General features: G+C 44.4%; 1 protein-coding gene across 6 annotated transcripts in view; it reads right to left on the bottom strand.

Annotated features, from left to right (window-relative positions):
- zdhhc14 (zinc finger DHHC-type palmitoyltransferase 14) overlaps window positions 1–14141 on the bottom strand; it is a 193842-nt gene that overhangs the window by 46745 nt on the left and 132956 nt on the right. For all 6 annotated transcript variants that reach the window (XM_043696153.1, XM_043696154.1, XM_043696158.1 and 3 more), the window contains exon 4: window positions 6422–6559. In XM_043696153.1, coding sequence (XP_043552088.1) covers window positions 6422–6559 — 138 coding nt within the window. The remainder of the gene's footprint in view (window positions 1–6421; window positions 6560–14141) is intronic.

Below are 14141 nucleotides of genomic sequence, written 5' to 3'. Positions count from 1 at the left end.
ACAGCACAAAATTGTACAATCAATTTTCCTAAATCATAAAAGAGGCCCTAGGATGGCTGACGTAAGAAATAAAACAGCCACTCTTTTAGATGAAGAGCTGCAACATTTACATACAAATTCATAAAATATGCAGTCACTCAGTTACAATCAGATATAGTTCAAAGATCCTATTTCAAAGAGCTAAGCGTAATTTTATCAGATGATTTGGAGGTGCCAGTGTTGGATGGGGTGGGAGAAAGTGAGGACTGCAGATGCTGGAGATCGGAGCTGAAAATGTGTTGCTGGAAAAGCGCAGCAGGTCAGGCAGCATCCAAGGAGCAGGAGAATCGACATTTCGGGCATGAGCCCTTCTTCAGGACAAAGTTAGAAATCATACAACACCAAGTTGTAGTCCAACATGTTTATTTGAAAGGACTAGCTTTCCACAGCTATCTAATGATGAGGCAGCGCCTCGAAAGCCAGTGCTTTCAAATAAACCTGATGGACTATAACTTGGTGTTGTGTGATTTTTATCAGATGAGAACAAGCATTAAGTTCTCTTGCATTCATGTTAATTTAGACCCCGAATAGAATTTGTTTTATTTTCTTCAATATAAATTATTAATATGCTATTAGATCTTAGGAAAAAAGGTAGCATTAATTTTGATTGATAATGTTTCAACATGAACTGCCGCTTCATTGGAAGAGCAAATTACTGCAGATGCTGGAATCTGAACTGAAAACATAAAATGCTGGAGATCACAGCTGGTCAGGCAGCATCCAAGGAGAAAAACAAGCTAAAGTTTTGAGTCAGGATGACTTTTCATGGGGAGAGCTAAACTGAAGTGTAGAGGAGGCAGCATTTATACAATAGTCAGGGGAGGTTGAAGTGCTGCAGAAGAAAGTTGAAATAGTTGATAGTTCAGATTAGATGATCGGAATGTGAGAAGAGCAGAACACTGGTATGTCTAACCGCCAGACTGGAAACAACAGATAATGCCACTGGAGTCCAGGGAGGGGAGAGGCGACATGGTGACAGAGAATGTAACATGAAAGGGAAGGAATTACTCCACAATTTGAAGGTGTTGAACTCAATATTGAACCCAGAAAGTTGTAAAGTGACTAATTTGAAGAGGAGATGTTGCTCCTCATGTTTTCGCTGTGATTGGCTGGAGCATTGCAGCATGCCAAGGACAGACAAGTGGAATGAGAGCAAGACGCTGCGTTAAAATGACTGGCTATGGCAAGGTTGGGGTCTTGCTTGCAAATGGACTAGAGGTGACCTGCAAAGTGGTCACCCAGTCTGGGTTAATGTCCCCAGTGTAGAATAGGCTACGTTGGGTGCAGTGAATACAATACACAAGATTGGAGGTGGTACAGGTGAAATGCTACTTCATCGGAAAAGACTGTTTAGGCTCTTGGATAGTGAGCAGGGAGGTGGTGAAGGGACAGGTGATACGCCTTCCGCAGTTACACAGGAAGGTGCCATGAGAAGGGAAGGTGGTGTTGGTGGTTAAGGAATGAACTGGAGTGTCCGAGAGGGAATGAACCCTACGAAATGCAGACTGGGGATTGAGGGGAAGATGTGTTTGCTGGTGGTGTTCTGCTGGAGTTGTCTGAAATGGCAGAGAATGATCCTTTGAGCGTGGTGGCTGGTGAGGTGAAAAGTGAGAACAAGGGTGACCCAATCACGCTGTTGCAAGCAATGGAAAGAGGCAAGGGCAGAAGCTTGGGTGATAGGTTGGATGCAGTCGAGGGCCCTGTCAACCACAGTGGGCAGGAAACCAGCATTATGGAAGAAGGAAACCATGTAAGCAACACTGGTTTGGAAAGTGGCATTATCGGGACAGATATCATATAGCGAAGGAACTGGGAGAATGGGATGGAATCCTTGAAGGACTGGGGTGGGAAAGTAGCTATGTAAGTCAGTGGATGGCAGTGGACAGTTTATTCCCCGAAAAATTTGGAGACGGAGACATCAACGAAAGGAAGGGAAGTGTTGGAAATGGACGATGTGAAAGCTATAGTGGGGTGGAAATTGGAGACAAAACTAACAAACTTTTCAAAGTTCAGTTTGGAGCATGAAGTGGCACCAATTTGGTCATCAATGTACTGAAAAAAAATGTCAGAAGGGGCCAGGGTAGGACTGGAACAAGAATTGTTCCACATACACTATAAAAAGACATGCATAACTGGGACTCATGCTGGTACCCATAGACACTCCTTTGACATGGCAGAAGTCAGATGAATTAAAAGGAGAAATTGTTCAGTGAGAGAACAAGTTCAGCCAAACCGAGGAAAATGGAGGTGTATGGCGATTGTTCAGGTCCAGGGGAAAATAGGAAGAAGTGTTTGAGAAATGGCATTGAACCTCAGCAAGGTAAAGATCAGTGTCAGACCACCTTTTCCAGCAGGTTTGATAACAAAGTTAGGGTTGGACCCAAGAGAACAAAGCAATTTCAGAAGGGGACAGGTTAGAGTGAGTGAGAGCAGCAGTGAAATTGAGATAGCTGATGACGTGCTAGCAGGTTTCAATGAAGAGACCGTGGGCAGGTAGAAGTCCAAGGTGTTTGCCAAAAATCACTTTCACAGTTGTCATGTTCCCTTTCTCAGCGACTGCCAATGACTCAGACTTAGTTGACATGGATTTCAACTCAAGTTTCACCCTTTGTGTTTTGAATCCATCAGGATTAATCTCTATGATATACAATGTTCCTCAGACTGCTGCTTCACCTGCATCCTGTGATCCATGAGCATCCTGCATCCTTCACGTCATCAGTCATCTCAACAAAAGACTTTTTCTCTTTGTTTCAGGCATCAAGGCATGCAAGCTCCAGCAACTTATGGACTGCAACACTCATCCTGCAGTGCCTTCTTCACGCCTCTCCGATCCATCCCCTCCAATCACTCAGAGCTGATCTCTTATGGTCCCTTAGCACCCACCCCTTCCCAGCTCTCAGATGCCATTCCTTTCTGTTCCTCAGAAGTCACTCCCCCAAACTCCAGCCCTTGTCATGTTTTCACAATGCCTCATGACCTTCCCATCTGAGGCTGAACCTATTGTCCCCAGCTGCATACACCAACACCTCCACTTTAATAAATTTTACGGTTACTAGGATGTCAAACCGTTTTTCCACTGCCTTAGTCTCCTTGTTCACTTCTTTGGGAAGGATTACCCCCTGCCCAGTTCCACTGATCTCAACACCCACCTCCAGTATTCACCCTCTACTTGGACCCGTTCCTCTGCTCTCTTACCTATACTCGATCTCTTCATTGAAAACTACTGGCATGATATCAATTTCACTGCTGCTCTCACCCACTTTAACCTGCCCCCTTCTGAAATAGCCACACATTGCTCTCTCAGGTCCAAGCCTAACTTCATTATTAAACCTGTCAACAAAGATGGAGCCACTGTCATCTGGCGCACTGATCTTTACCTTGCACAGGCTCAATGCCCACCCTTTCCCAAGGCCGCGAATCCACATCCAAGCATCAAGCCATTGTTGCCAGGACTGTCACCAACCTCATCACCTCCGGAGACCCTCCCTCCGCTGCCTCCAACCTTAGTCTCCCAACCCCGCATGGCCCATTCCTACATTCTCCCCAAAGTCTACAAACCAGATTCCACCAGTAGGCCTATTGCATAAGCCTGTTCCAGCCCCATCAAGCTAATTTCTCCCTACCTTGACTCCATCCTCTCTCCATCTTGTCCAGACCCTATCCACCTACATCTGCGATCCCTCTGATGCCCTCTGCAATATTGCCAATTTCCAGTTCCCTTGCTCTAACTGCCTCTTGTTCACCATGAATGCCCAATACCTCTACGCCTCTATTTCCCACCAGGATGGTCTGAGCGCTCTCAGCTTCTTCCTCAACCAGAAGCCCGAAAAATCACAATTCTTCCACTGCCTGGCTGTACTTGTCCTCATATTGAACAAATTCTCCTTTGATTCATCTTATTTCTGCCATGTCAAAGGAGTGGCTATGGGCACCAGCTTGGGCCCCAATTACGCCTACCTTTTTAATGGGGTAATTGGAACAATTCTTGTTCCAGTCCTACACTGGCTCCCTCCAACAACTCTTTTCTTCGGTACATCGACGACTGTTTTGGTGCCAGGTCATGTTCTCACCTGGACCTTGAAAAATTTGATAATTTGGCCTCCAATTTGCACCCCTCCATAACTTTATCATCCATTTCCAACACTCCCCTTCCTTTCATTGATCTCTCAGTCTCCATTTTGGGAAAAAAACTTTCCACTGCTATCCACTACAAAACCACTGACTACAGCTCTTGCCACCCCATGTTCTGCAAGGATTCCATCCCATTCTCCCAGTTCCTTCACCTATGTCATATCTGTTCAGATAAAACAGCAGCTTCCTTCTTCCATAATAGTGGTTTCCCGCCCATTGTGATTGACAGGGCCCTCAATTGCACCTCCACCCACATCATCTACTGCATCCGCTGCAGTCGGTGTGGCCTCCTCTATATTGGGGAGACAGGCCGCCTACTTGCGGAGCGATTCAGAGAGCACCCCTGGGCCACCCGGACGAACCAACCCAACCAACCTGTAGCACACCATTTCAACTCCCCCTCCCACTCCACCAAGGATATGCAGGTCATTGGACTCATCCACCGCCAAACCACAACAACCCGACAGTCGGAGGAGGAGCGTCTTATCTTCCGACTGGGAACCCTCCAACCACAGGGGATGAACATGGACTTCACCAGTTTCTTCATCCCCCCTCCCCCCACCTTGTCTCAGCCGAATCCCTCCAGCCGCCCGGCACCGCCCTCCTGGCCTGCAGTCTTCTTCTTGCCCTCTCCGCCTCCACCCTACTCCGACCTATCACCCTCACCTTGACCTCTTTCCACCTATCACATTTCCAACGCCCCTCCTCCATGTCCCTCCTCCCTACCTTTTATCTTCTCCTGCTGAACACTCTCTGCTCATTCCTGAAGAAGGGCCTGTGCCCGAAACGTCGAATCTCCTGTTCCCTGGATGCTGCCTGACCTGCTGTGCTGTTCCAGCAATAAAGTTTCAACCTCGATTGCATCTGACCTAACACCAGCTGTCCAACCTTTCCCCTTCCCATCGCTCACAACAGTGTGACCAGGTCCCCTTTGTTCTCACTTTTCAACCCACCATTCTCCACATTCAAAGAATCGCTCTCTGCCATTTCAGACAACTCTAACAGTATGCCACCAATCACATCTTCCCCTCACCTCCCTGTCTGCATTTCGCTGGGATTGTCCCCTCCAGGTCTATTTCTCAACAACCAACACCAAACCCCCTTCCCACAGCACCTTCCCATGTAACCTCCTCCCTGCTCACCATCCAAGAGCCTAAACAATCTTTCCAGGTGAAGTAGCATTTCACCTGTACCTCTTCCAATCTTGTGTATTGTATTCGCTGCACCTAATTGGCCTACTCTACATTGGGGACACTAAACCTAGACTGGGTGACCACTTTGCCAGACACCTCTGGTCTATTCGCAGGCTTGACCCAGACCTTCCCGTAGCCGGTCTTGAACGCATGCTCACGTGTCTATCCTCGGCATGCTGCAATGGTCCTGCAAATCACAGTGCAAACTGGAGGAGCAACTCTTCATCTTCAAACTAGGCAGTTTATAATCTTCTGGGCTCAATATTGAGTTCAACACCTTCAAATTGTGAACCCATTTCTTCCCTTTCTTTTAGTTTTGCTTGCTACATTCTCTGTCACCCTCACTCTCATATCTAGACTCAGAATTTTAGATTAGATTAGATTAGATTACATTAGATTAGATTAGATTAGATTTTTTTAGATTAGATTACATTAGAGTGTGGAAACAGGCCCAACATGTCCACACCCACCCGCCGAAGCGCAACCCACCCATACCCCTACATTTACCCCTTACCTAACACTACGGACAATTTAGCATGGCCAATTCACCTGACCTGCACATCTTTGGACTGTGGGAGGAAACCGGAGCACCTGGAGGAAACCCACGCAGACACGGGGAGAATGTGCAAACTCCACACAGTCAGTCGCCTGAAGCGGGAATTGAACCCGGGTCTCAGGCGCTGTGAGGCAGCAGTGCTAACCACTGTGCCACCGTGCCACCCAGAATGTTAGCCTGTTTTCTCTAGATGGATGCTGTCTGACCTGTTGTGATTGCCAGCATTTTTTTGTTTTCAGTGCTGCTTCACTGGAATCGATGAACTTATGATCCAGTGAATAGCTTTTCATTTATATTTACACTACTGATCTTCTGACCTGAAACTAAAGCATATTCAAGGTAAATAGCTGCACAAATCATTCTAAGTTGATCCAGACTGCAGTCAGTTTTCAGTGAATCATAAAATGGCGTAACTGACTTTGTTTCAGAACATGAATGGAGGTTATGAACAAGATTACACTAAGTTTCTGCAGCAAATATTCTGACCTAAAACAGTACTTACGGAGAATGACATGTGTGATGACGAAAGCGAAGATGAAGACTGTCAGAAATGACAGTGACAAAATAAACATGTAAAAAAATCTGTAGTTCCTTTTTCCCACGCAGTTGCCTACCCAGGGACAGTGGTGATCAAATCGTTCTGAAGGAGGAAAAATATTATTGGATCAGATTATGAGCCATCTTTTCAGAGTTTGCTTTTTTGTACAAAAAGGTTTACGTAGTTTTTATTTTTAACCTAGGACAGTCTATTTATCACACAACTAAAGTGCATTCCATTCCACACCCTCTACAGCAACAAGAAACAATCAGGGCTATTTTGTTGATCTTGCAATATGCTATTTCCATTCTGAATTTAGCTTCCCATTGAAAAAGAATGTGGGAGAAAATAAGCTAGCAAATAGAAAATATTGATCTCGTTTAATAAGTGTGTCAAAGATAAACATATTCTTGTATTAAAAATACAAAAACTACAAAATAAAATACATTCAAGATAAAAAAAAAACAGATTAAGTTGAAAGCACCCAGTCAACTCCGATGAAAATAATGTAACGATAAAATTAATATCAGACAATGCAGAACTACTGTGTTGCTTACTTTAAGCACCTGCATGATTAATAATATATCTTACATGTTTCTCGATTTCTGAATTTTGATATAGACTCAGAATTACACAGCATAGAAACAGACCCTTCAGTCCAACTCGTCCACACTGAACAGATATCCTAAACTGATATAGTTCCATTTGTCAGCAGTTGGCTCATATCCCTCTAAACATTTTCGATTCATATATACCTCTAGACGGCTTTTAAATGTTGGAATTGTACCTACCTTCACCACGTTCTCTAGCAGTTTGTTCCATACACACACACCATCCACTGCGTGAAAATAATTCCCCTCAGTTCCCTATTAAATTTTTCCCTCTCACCTTAAACCTATGCCCTCTAGTTTTGGACTCCCCTACCTTGGAAAAGAGACCTTGACTATTAGACCCTATCCACACTTCATAAACCTCTACAAGATCACCCCTCAGTCTGACACTCCAGGAAAATATGCCCCAGCCTATTCAGCCAATCCCTATAACTCAACTTAGGGCAGCACGGTGGCACAGTGGTTAGCACTGCAGCCTCACAGCGCCAGAGACCCGGGTTCAATTCCCGACTCAGGCGACTGACTGTGTGGAGTTTGCACATTCTCCCAGTGTCTGTGTGGGTTTCCTCCGGGTGCTCCGGTTTCCTCCCACATTCCAAAGATGTGCAGGTCAGGTGAATTGGCCATGCTAAATTGCCTGTAGTGTTAGGTAAAAAGGGGTACATGTAGGGGTATGGGTGGGTTGCGCTTTGGCGGGTCGGTGTGGACTTGTTGGGCCGAAGGGCCTGTTTCCACACTAAGTAATCTAATCTAATCTAAAAACCCCTCCAATTTCAGCAACATCCTTATAAATCTTTTCTGAACCCTTCCAGGTTTCTTTAGCAAGGAGATCGGATTGAACACAGTATTCTAAAAGTGGCCTCACCGATGTTCTGCATAGCCACAACATGAGCCATGACTCCTATACTCAATGCACTGACCAATGAAGGCAAGTGTGCGAAACTCCTTCACCACCATGTCTACCTGCGTCTCCATTTTCAAGGAACTACGCACCTGCACCCCACGATCTCTTCATTCAGCAACACTCCTAAGGGCTCTATCATTAACTGTACAAGTCTCGCCCTGGTTTGCCTTCCCAAAATGCAGCATCTCTCATTTATCAAAATTAAACTCCATGTGTTATTTCTCAGCTCATTTGCCCATCTGATCAAAATCCCATTGTAGTTGGAGATAACCTTTGGCGGCACGGTGGCACAGTGGTTAGCACTGTTGCCTCACAGCACCAGAGACCTAGGTTCAATTCCCACCTCAGGAAACTGTCTGTCTGTGTAGAGTTTGCACATTCTCCCTGTGTCTGCGTGGGTTTCCTCCAGGTGCTCCAGTTTCCTCACACAGTCCAAAAATGTGCAGGTTAGGTGAATTGGCCATGCTAAATTGCCCGTAGTGTTAGGTGAAGGGGTAAATGTAGAGGAATGGGTCTGGGTGGGTTGCTCTTCGGAGGGTTGGTGTGGACTTGTTGGGCCAAAGGGCCTGTTTCCACACTGTAAGTAGTCTAATCTAATCTAATCTAATCTAATCTTCTTCACTGTCCACTACACAAGCAATTTTGATGTCAACTGCAAACTTACTAACCATACCTCTCTATATTCACATCCAAATCATTTATATAAAAATGACAAAAAAAAAAGTGGACCCAGCACCAATCCTTGCAATACACTGCTGGTCAAAGGTCTCCAGTCCAAAGAACAACCCTCTTCCACCATCCTCTGTCTGCTAACTTCAAGCCAATTCTGTATCCAACTGCTAGCTCCCCCTGGATTCCATATGATCCAACCTTGCTAATCAGTCTACGATATGGAACCTTGTTGAACGCCTTGCTGAAATCCATATATACAATATCTACTGCTCTGCCTTCAGTCTTCTTTGTCAGCACTTGAAAAACTCAATCAACTTAATGGGACATTTTTCCACACAAAGCCATGCTGACAATCCCCAAACAGTCCTTTCCTTTCCAAATGCATACTTCACAAATAGGAGGTAAGTTTATTACTCCAACTGGAAAAAGGGTCAGCCATGCACAGAGTTAAAATTAATTTTGGGAAGAAACATTGCCCTCCACAAGGAGGCCTTTTATTTCATTTTAAAAATATGTCAACTTGTTTTGGTTCACTATTTATGGAAGGTATTCATTTGAATAAGATCAGTGTGGGTGAATGGGGTGGGTGTGGAAAACAAAATATTTCAACGGACCTAATCATATTAAAGTAACTCTAACTTTGCAATCTTCATTAGAATGAATCAAAGAGTCTCGAATCCATGGTAACAGACAAAGGTCAGAGTCTTAAGGAGTATGGAAGATTAAAATGGCAGGTAGGACCCAGTTACAAAAGTTTGACAGAATCATTATTTGCCAGCAGGGGAGGAGGTGGGCCATGATTCACACAAAAAGACAAGCCAAACTCAACAAGTGCTGAGCTCAAACAGACATGATTTGGCTGATCGAAGGGTCTTAACCTACAGTTTGCGTCACAAATTGATGGGTGGATGTGAATGCTCTTGAAGAGTAATTAAATCCTGTGTACCTGTTATCATCTGAAATCATTTAAAGGCCATGTTCCTTAAACTTCACAAAAAGCACAAGTTACAACTGGTACTGTGGTGTAGATTAGAAAAAAAAAGTCTGGTTATCTGATTCAAAAGCTACACTTATTTCAGTAGTGTATTTGGAGTTCATAGTTTAATTGACAGTTTAAATAATTTATTAAACAATTGGTTGTTTTTTAATGTGGAATCTGATTAGGACATTAATCTCTTTTTCAAAAAAAAAAATCACTTGAAGACAAAAATTTTATCTGAATTCAATGAATGACTGTGTGGAGGGTTGGTAAAGTAAGGATATTTTTAATCTCTTTTGGCAATTTACAGCAGAGGGATGGGGACTTGGGCAGTTGCATGTTCCTCTTGCAGGACACGGGAGTTAAGGGTCACCATTAGTGTTCTTGCTGACTTCACCTGCAAGAAGTGCACCCAACTTCAGCTCCTCATAGATCGTGTTAGGGAACTGGAGTTGGACGAACTTCGGATCATTAGGGAGACTGAGGTGGTGACAGAGAGGAGTTATAGGGAAGTAGTTACACCTAAGATACAAGGTAAAGGTAGCTGTGTGACCATCAGGAGAGGGAAAGGGAATAGACAGTCAGTGCAGTGATTCCCTGTGGCCACTCCCCTCAATAATAAGTACACTACTTTGGATACTGTTGGAGGGAAGGGAAAATGACCTACTAGAGAAGGCCACAGTGACAAGGTCTCTGGCACTAAGCCTAGTTCTGTGGCTCAGAAAGGAAGGAGGGAGAATAGGAAAGTGATAGTGATAGGAAATTCAATGGTTAGACTAACAGACAGAGGAGTCTATGCTTGCGAACAAGACTTCCAGATGGTACGTTGCCTCATTATGGATCATTGGGATGCCTTCTGGAGAAGGTGGGACCTGTACAAGGAGGACGGGTTGCACCTGAACTGGAGGGGTACCAGTATCCTGGATGGGAGGTTTGCTAGAGCTCTTTGAGAGGGTTTAAACTAGTTTGGCAGGGGGATGGGAACCAGAGCTAGGGATCAGGGGACGGGATATCTGCTGAACAGGCAGATACAGTGTACAGAGAGTCTGTGAGGAAGGATAGACAGTTGCAGTCATTGTGATGGGTTGAAGTGTGTCTATTTTAACACAAAAAGTGTCAGGAATAGGAATGATAAACTTCGAGCATGGATCAGTACTTGGAACAATGACGTTGTGGCCATTACGGAGATTTGGATATCACAGGGACAGGAATCATTGTTGGATGTTCCAGGGTTTAGATGTTTCAAAAGGAATAGGGAGAGAGGTAAAGGAGTGGCATTGCTAATCAGAAAAAGTGTAACAGCTGCAAAAAGGGAGGTTGCCAAGGAGGGTTTGTCTGCTGAGTCATTATGAGTGGAAGTCAGAAACCGGAAAGGAACAGTCACTTTATTAGGAGTTTTCTCCAGACGCCCCCATTAGCAAAAGAGACATTGAGGAGCAGACTGGGAGGCAAAATCTTGGATGGTTATCATGGGTGACTTCAACTTCCCTAATATTGATTCGAACTTCCTTAGTACAAGTAGTTGGATGCAGCAGATTTGTCAGGTATGTCCAGGAAGGATTCCTGACTCAGTATGTAGATAGGCTGACAAGAGGGGAGACCATATTGGCTTTGGGACTTGGCAACAAAGCAGGACAGGTGTCAGATCTTTCGGTGGAAGAGCATTTAGATGATGGTGATCACAACTCCCTGACCTTTACTATAGTCATGGAAAGGGAGAGGAGCAGATGGCTTGGGGAAGTATTTGATTGGGTGAGGGGGAATTACAATGCCATTAGACAGGAACTGTGGAGCATAAATTGGGAGCAGATATTCTCAGGGAAATGCAGGACAGAAATGTGAAGATGGTTAAGGGAGCACCTGCTGAAAGTGCTGGATATGTTTGTCCCACTGAGGCAAGTGAAGGAACCTTGGATGACAAGAGGTGGTGGAACATCTAGTCAAGAGGAAGAAGGAAGCTTACTTAAAATTGAGGAAGCAAAGATCAGACAGGCCTCTACAGGGTTATAAGGTAGCCAGGAAGGAATTGAAGAATGGACTTAAAGCGAGAAAGGGGCATGAAAAAAACCTTGGCGGGTAGTATTAAGGAAAACCCCAAGGCATTCTACATTTATATGAGGAACAAGAGGATGACAAGAGTGAAGGTAGGGCCAATCAGGGAAACTGAAGGGAACTTTTGCCTGGAATCAGACGGTGTAGGGGAGTCCTTAATGAGTACTTTGCTTCAATATTCTCTAGTGAGAAGGACGTTTGTGAGGACACTGTGAAATAGGCTGATACGCTCGAACAGGTTGATGTTAAGGAGGAGGATGTGCTGGAAATTTTGAAAAAAAAATGTAAGGATAGAAAAGGCCCTGCGTCAGATGGGATATACCCAAGGTTACTACGGGAAGTGAGGGAAGAAATTGCTGCGATTTTGGCCATGTTCTTTGCATCCTCACTGTCCACTAGAGTAGTACCTGATGACTGGAGGGTGGCAAATGTTATTTCCTTGTTCAAAAAAGGGAATATGGGTAACCCTGGGAATTACAGACCAGTCAGTCGTATGTCGGTGATGGGCAAATTATTGGAGAGGATTCTGAGAGACAGGATTTATGATTATTTGGAAAAGCATAGTTTGATTATCGATAGTCAGCATGGCTTTGTGAATGGCAGGTCATGCTTCATAAGCCTCACTGAATTCTTATGAGCATATGACAAAACACATTGGTGAAGGTAGAGCAGTGGATGTGGTGTATATAGACTTTAGCAAGGTGTTTGATCAGGTTCCCCATGGTAGGCTCATTCAGAAAGTAAGGAGGCATGGTATACTGGGAAATTTCGTTATCTGGATACAGAATTGGCTGGCCCACAGAAGACAGAGGATAGAAGTCAATGGAAAGTATTCAGCCTGGAGCTTGGTAACCAGAGGTGTTCTGCAGGGATGTGTTCTGGGACCTCTGCTTTTTATGATTTTTATAAATGACTTGGATGAGCAAGTGGAAGAGTGGGTTAGTAAATTTGCCAATGACATGAAGGTTGGTGGAAATGTGAATAGTGTGGAGGGCTGTTTTAGGTTGCAACAGGACAATGACATGATGCAGAGCTGGGCTGAGAAGTGGCAGACACAGCTTAACTTGGAAAGGGGTGAAGTGATTCATTTTGGAAGGTCAAATTTGAATACAAAATACAAGGTTAAAGGCAGGAGTCTTGGCAGTGTGGAGGAACAGAGGGACCTTGAGGTCCATGTCCATAGATCGCTCAAAGTTGCCACCCAAGTTGATAGGGTTGTTAAGGTGGTGTATAGTATGTTGGCTTTCATTAACAGGGGATTGAGTTTAAGAGCCGCGAGGTTATGCCATAGCCTTATAAAGCCCTGGTTAGAGCACACTTTGGAATATTGCGTTCAGTTCTGGTCGCCTCATTATAGGAAGGATATGGAAGCTTTGGAGAGAGTGCAGAGGAGATTTACCAGGATGCTGCCTGGACTGGAGGGCATGTCTTATGAAAAAAGGTTGAGGGAGCTAGGGCTTTTCTCATTGGAGAGAAGGAGGATGAGAGGCATAGATGGAATGGCTAGCCAGAGACGTTTTCCCAGGATAGAAATAGTTATCACGAGGGGGCATAATTTTAAGGAGCTTGGAGGAAGATTTAGGGGAGATGTCAAAGGTAGGTCCTTTACACACAGTGGTGGGTGAGTGGAATGCACTGTCTGCAGCAGTAGTAGAATCAGACACATCAGGGTCATTTAAGTAACTCTTGGATAGGCACATGGACAAGACTCCTGCCTTTAACCTTGTATTTTGTATTCAAATTCGACCTTCCAAAATGAATCACTTCACCCCTTTCCAAGTTAAGCTGTGTCTGCCACTTCTCAGCCCAGCTCTGCATCATGTCGTTGTCCTGTCGATTCCTGAAGAAGGGCTTATGCCCGAAACGTCGATTCTCCTGTTCCCTGGATGCTGCCTGACTTGCTGCGCTTTTCCAGCAACACATTTTCAGCACATGGACAATAGTAATATGTAGGGTATGTAGGTTAGTTTGAGCTTAGAGTAGGATAAAAGGTCGGCACAACATCGAGGACAGAAGAGCCTGTACTGTGCTGTTCTGTACTGTTCTATGTTCTATTGCGAGGAAAAACCTCTCAAATGTGTAGAAGTATACAGGGTTGTTAAAAGTTCCTTTCCCAGTCTCCAAAAGATTCCTAGGCCCATGGTGGACACTGAATGTGTCGATATTGTTACTAAGTTGAAAGCATGTGTGTACACTTTAAAATTGGAAGTGGTTTCTGAATTTAAGTAAGTTTAAAGTGCAGGCTCAGTTGCCTGAAGGAAAAGGCTGGGAGACGAGCTGTTCCAGAACAGATAGATGTCGCAAATGGCTTTTAAATGGATACCTGAGTTTTAGTTGCTGCTTTGACAACAATTCAAATTTAACCAATTAGTTTAAATTATGCCCAGGATATTAAAGTCCAATCGAGTTTGAATTTATTGTTTTGACAACGTGGACCAATGAGACGGTATGATGTTGGGGGTATAA

This window comes from Chiloscyllium plagiosum, chromosome 9 (assembly GCF_004010195.1).
Source record: "Chiloscyllium plagiosum isolate BGI_BamShark_2017 chromosome 9, ASM401019v2, whole genome shotgun sequence".
NCBI classification, from domain to species: domain Eukaryota; kingdom Metazoa; phylum Chordata; class Chondrichthyes; order Orectolobiformes; family Hemiscylliidae; genus Chiloscyllium; species Chiloscyllium plagiosum.
This window is presented reverse-complemented; position numbering and strand designations above follow the sequence as displayed.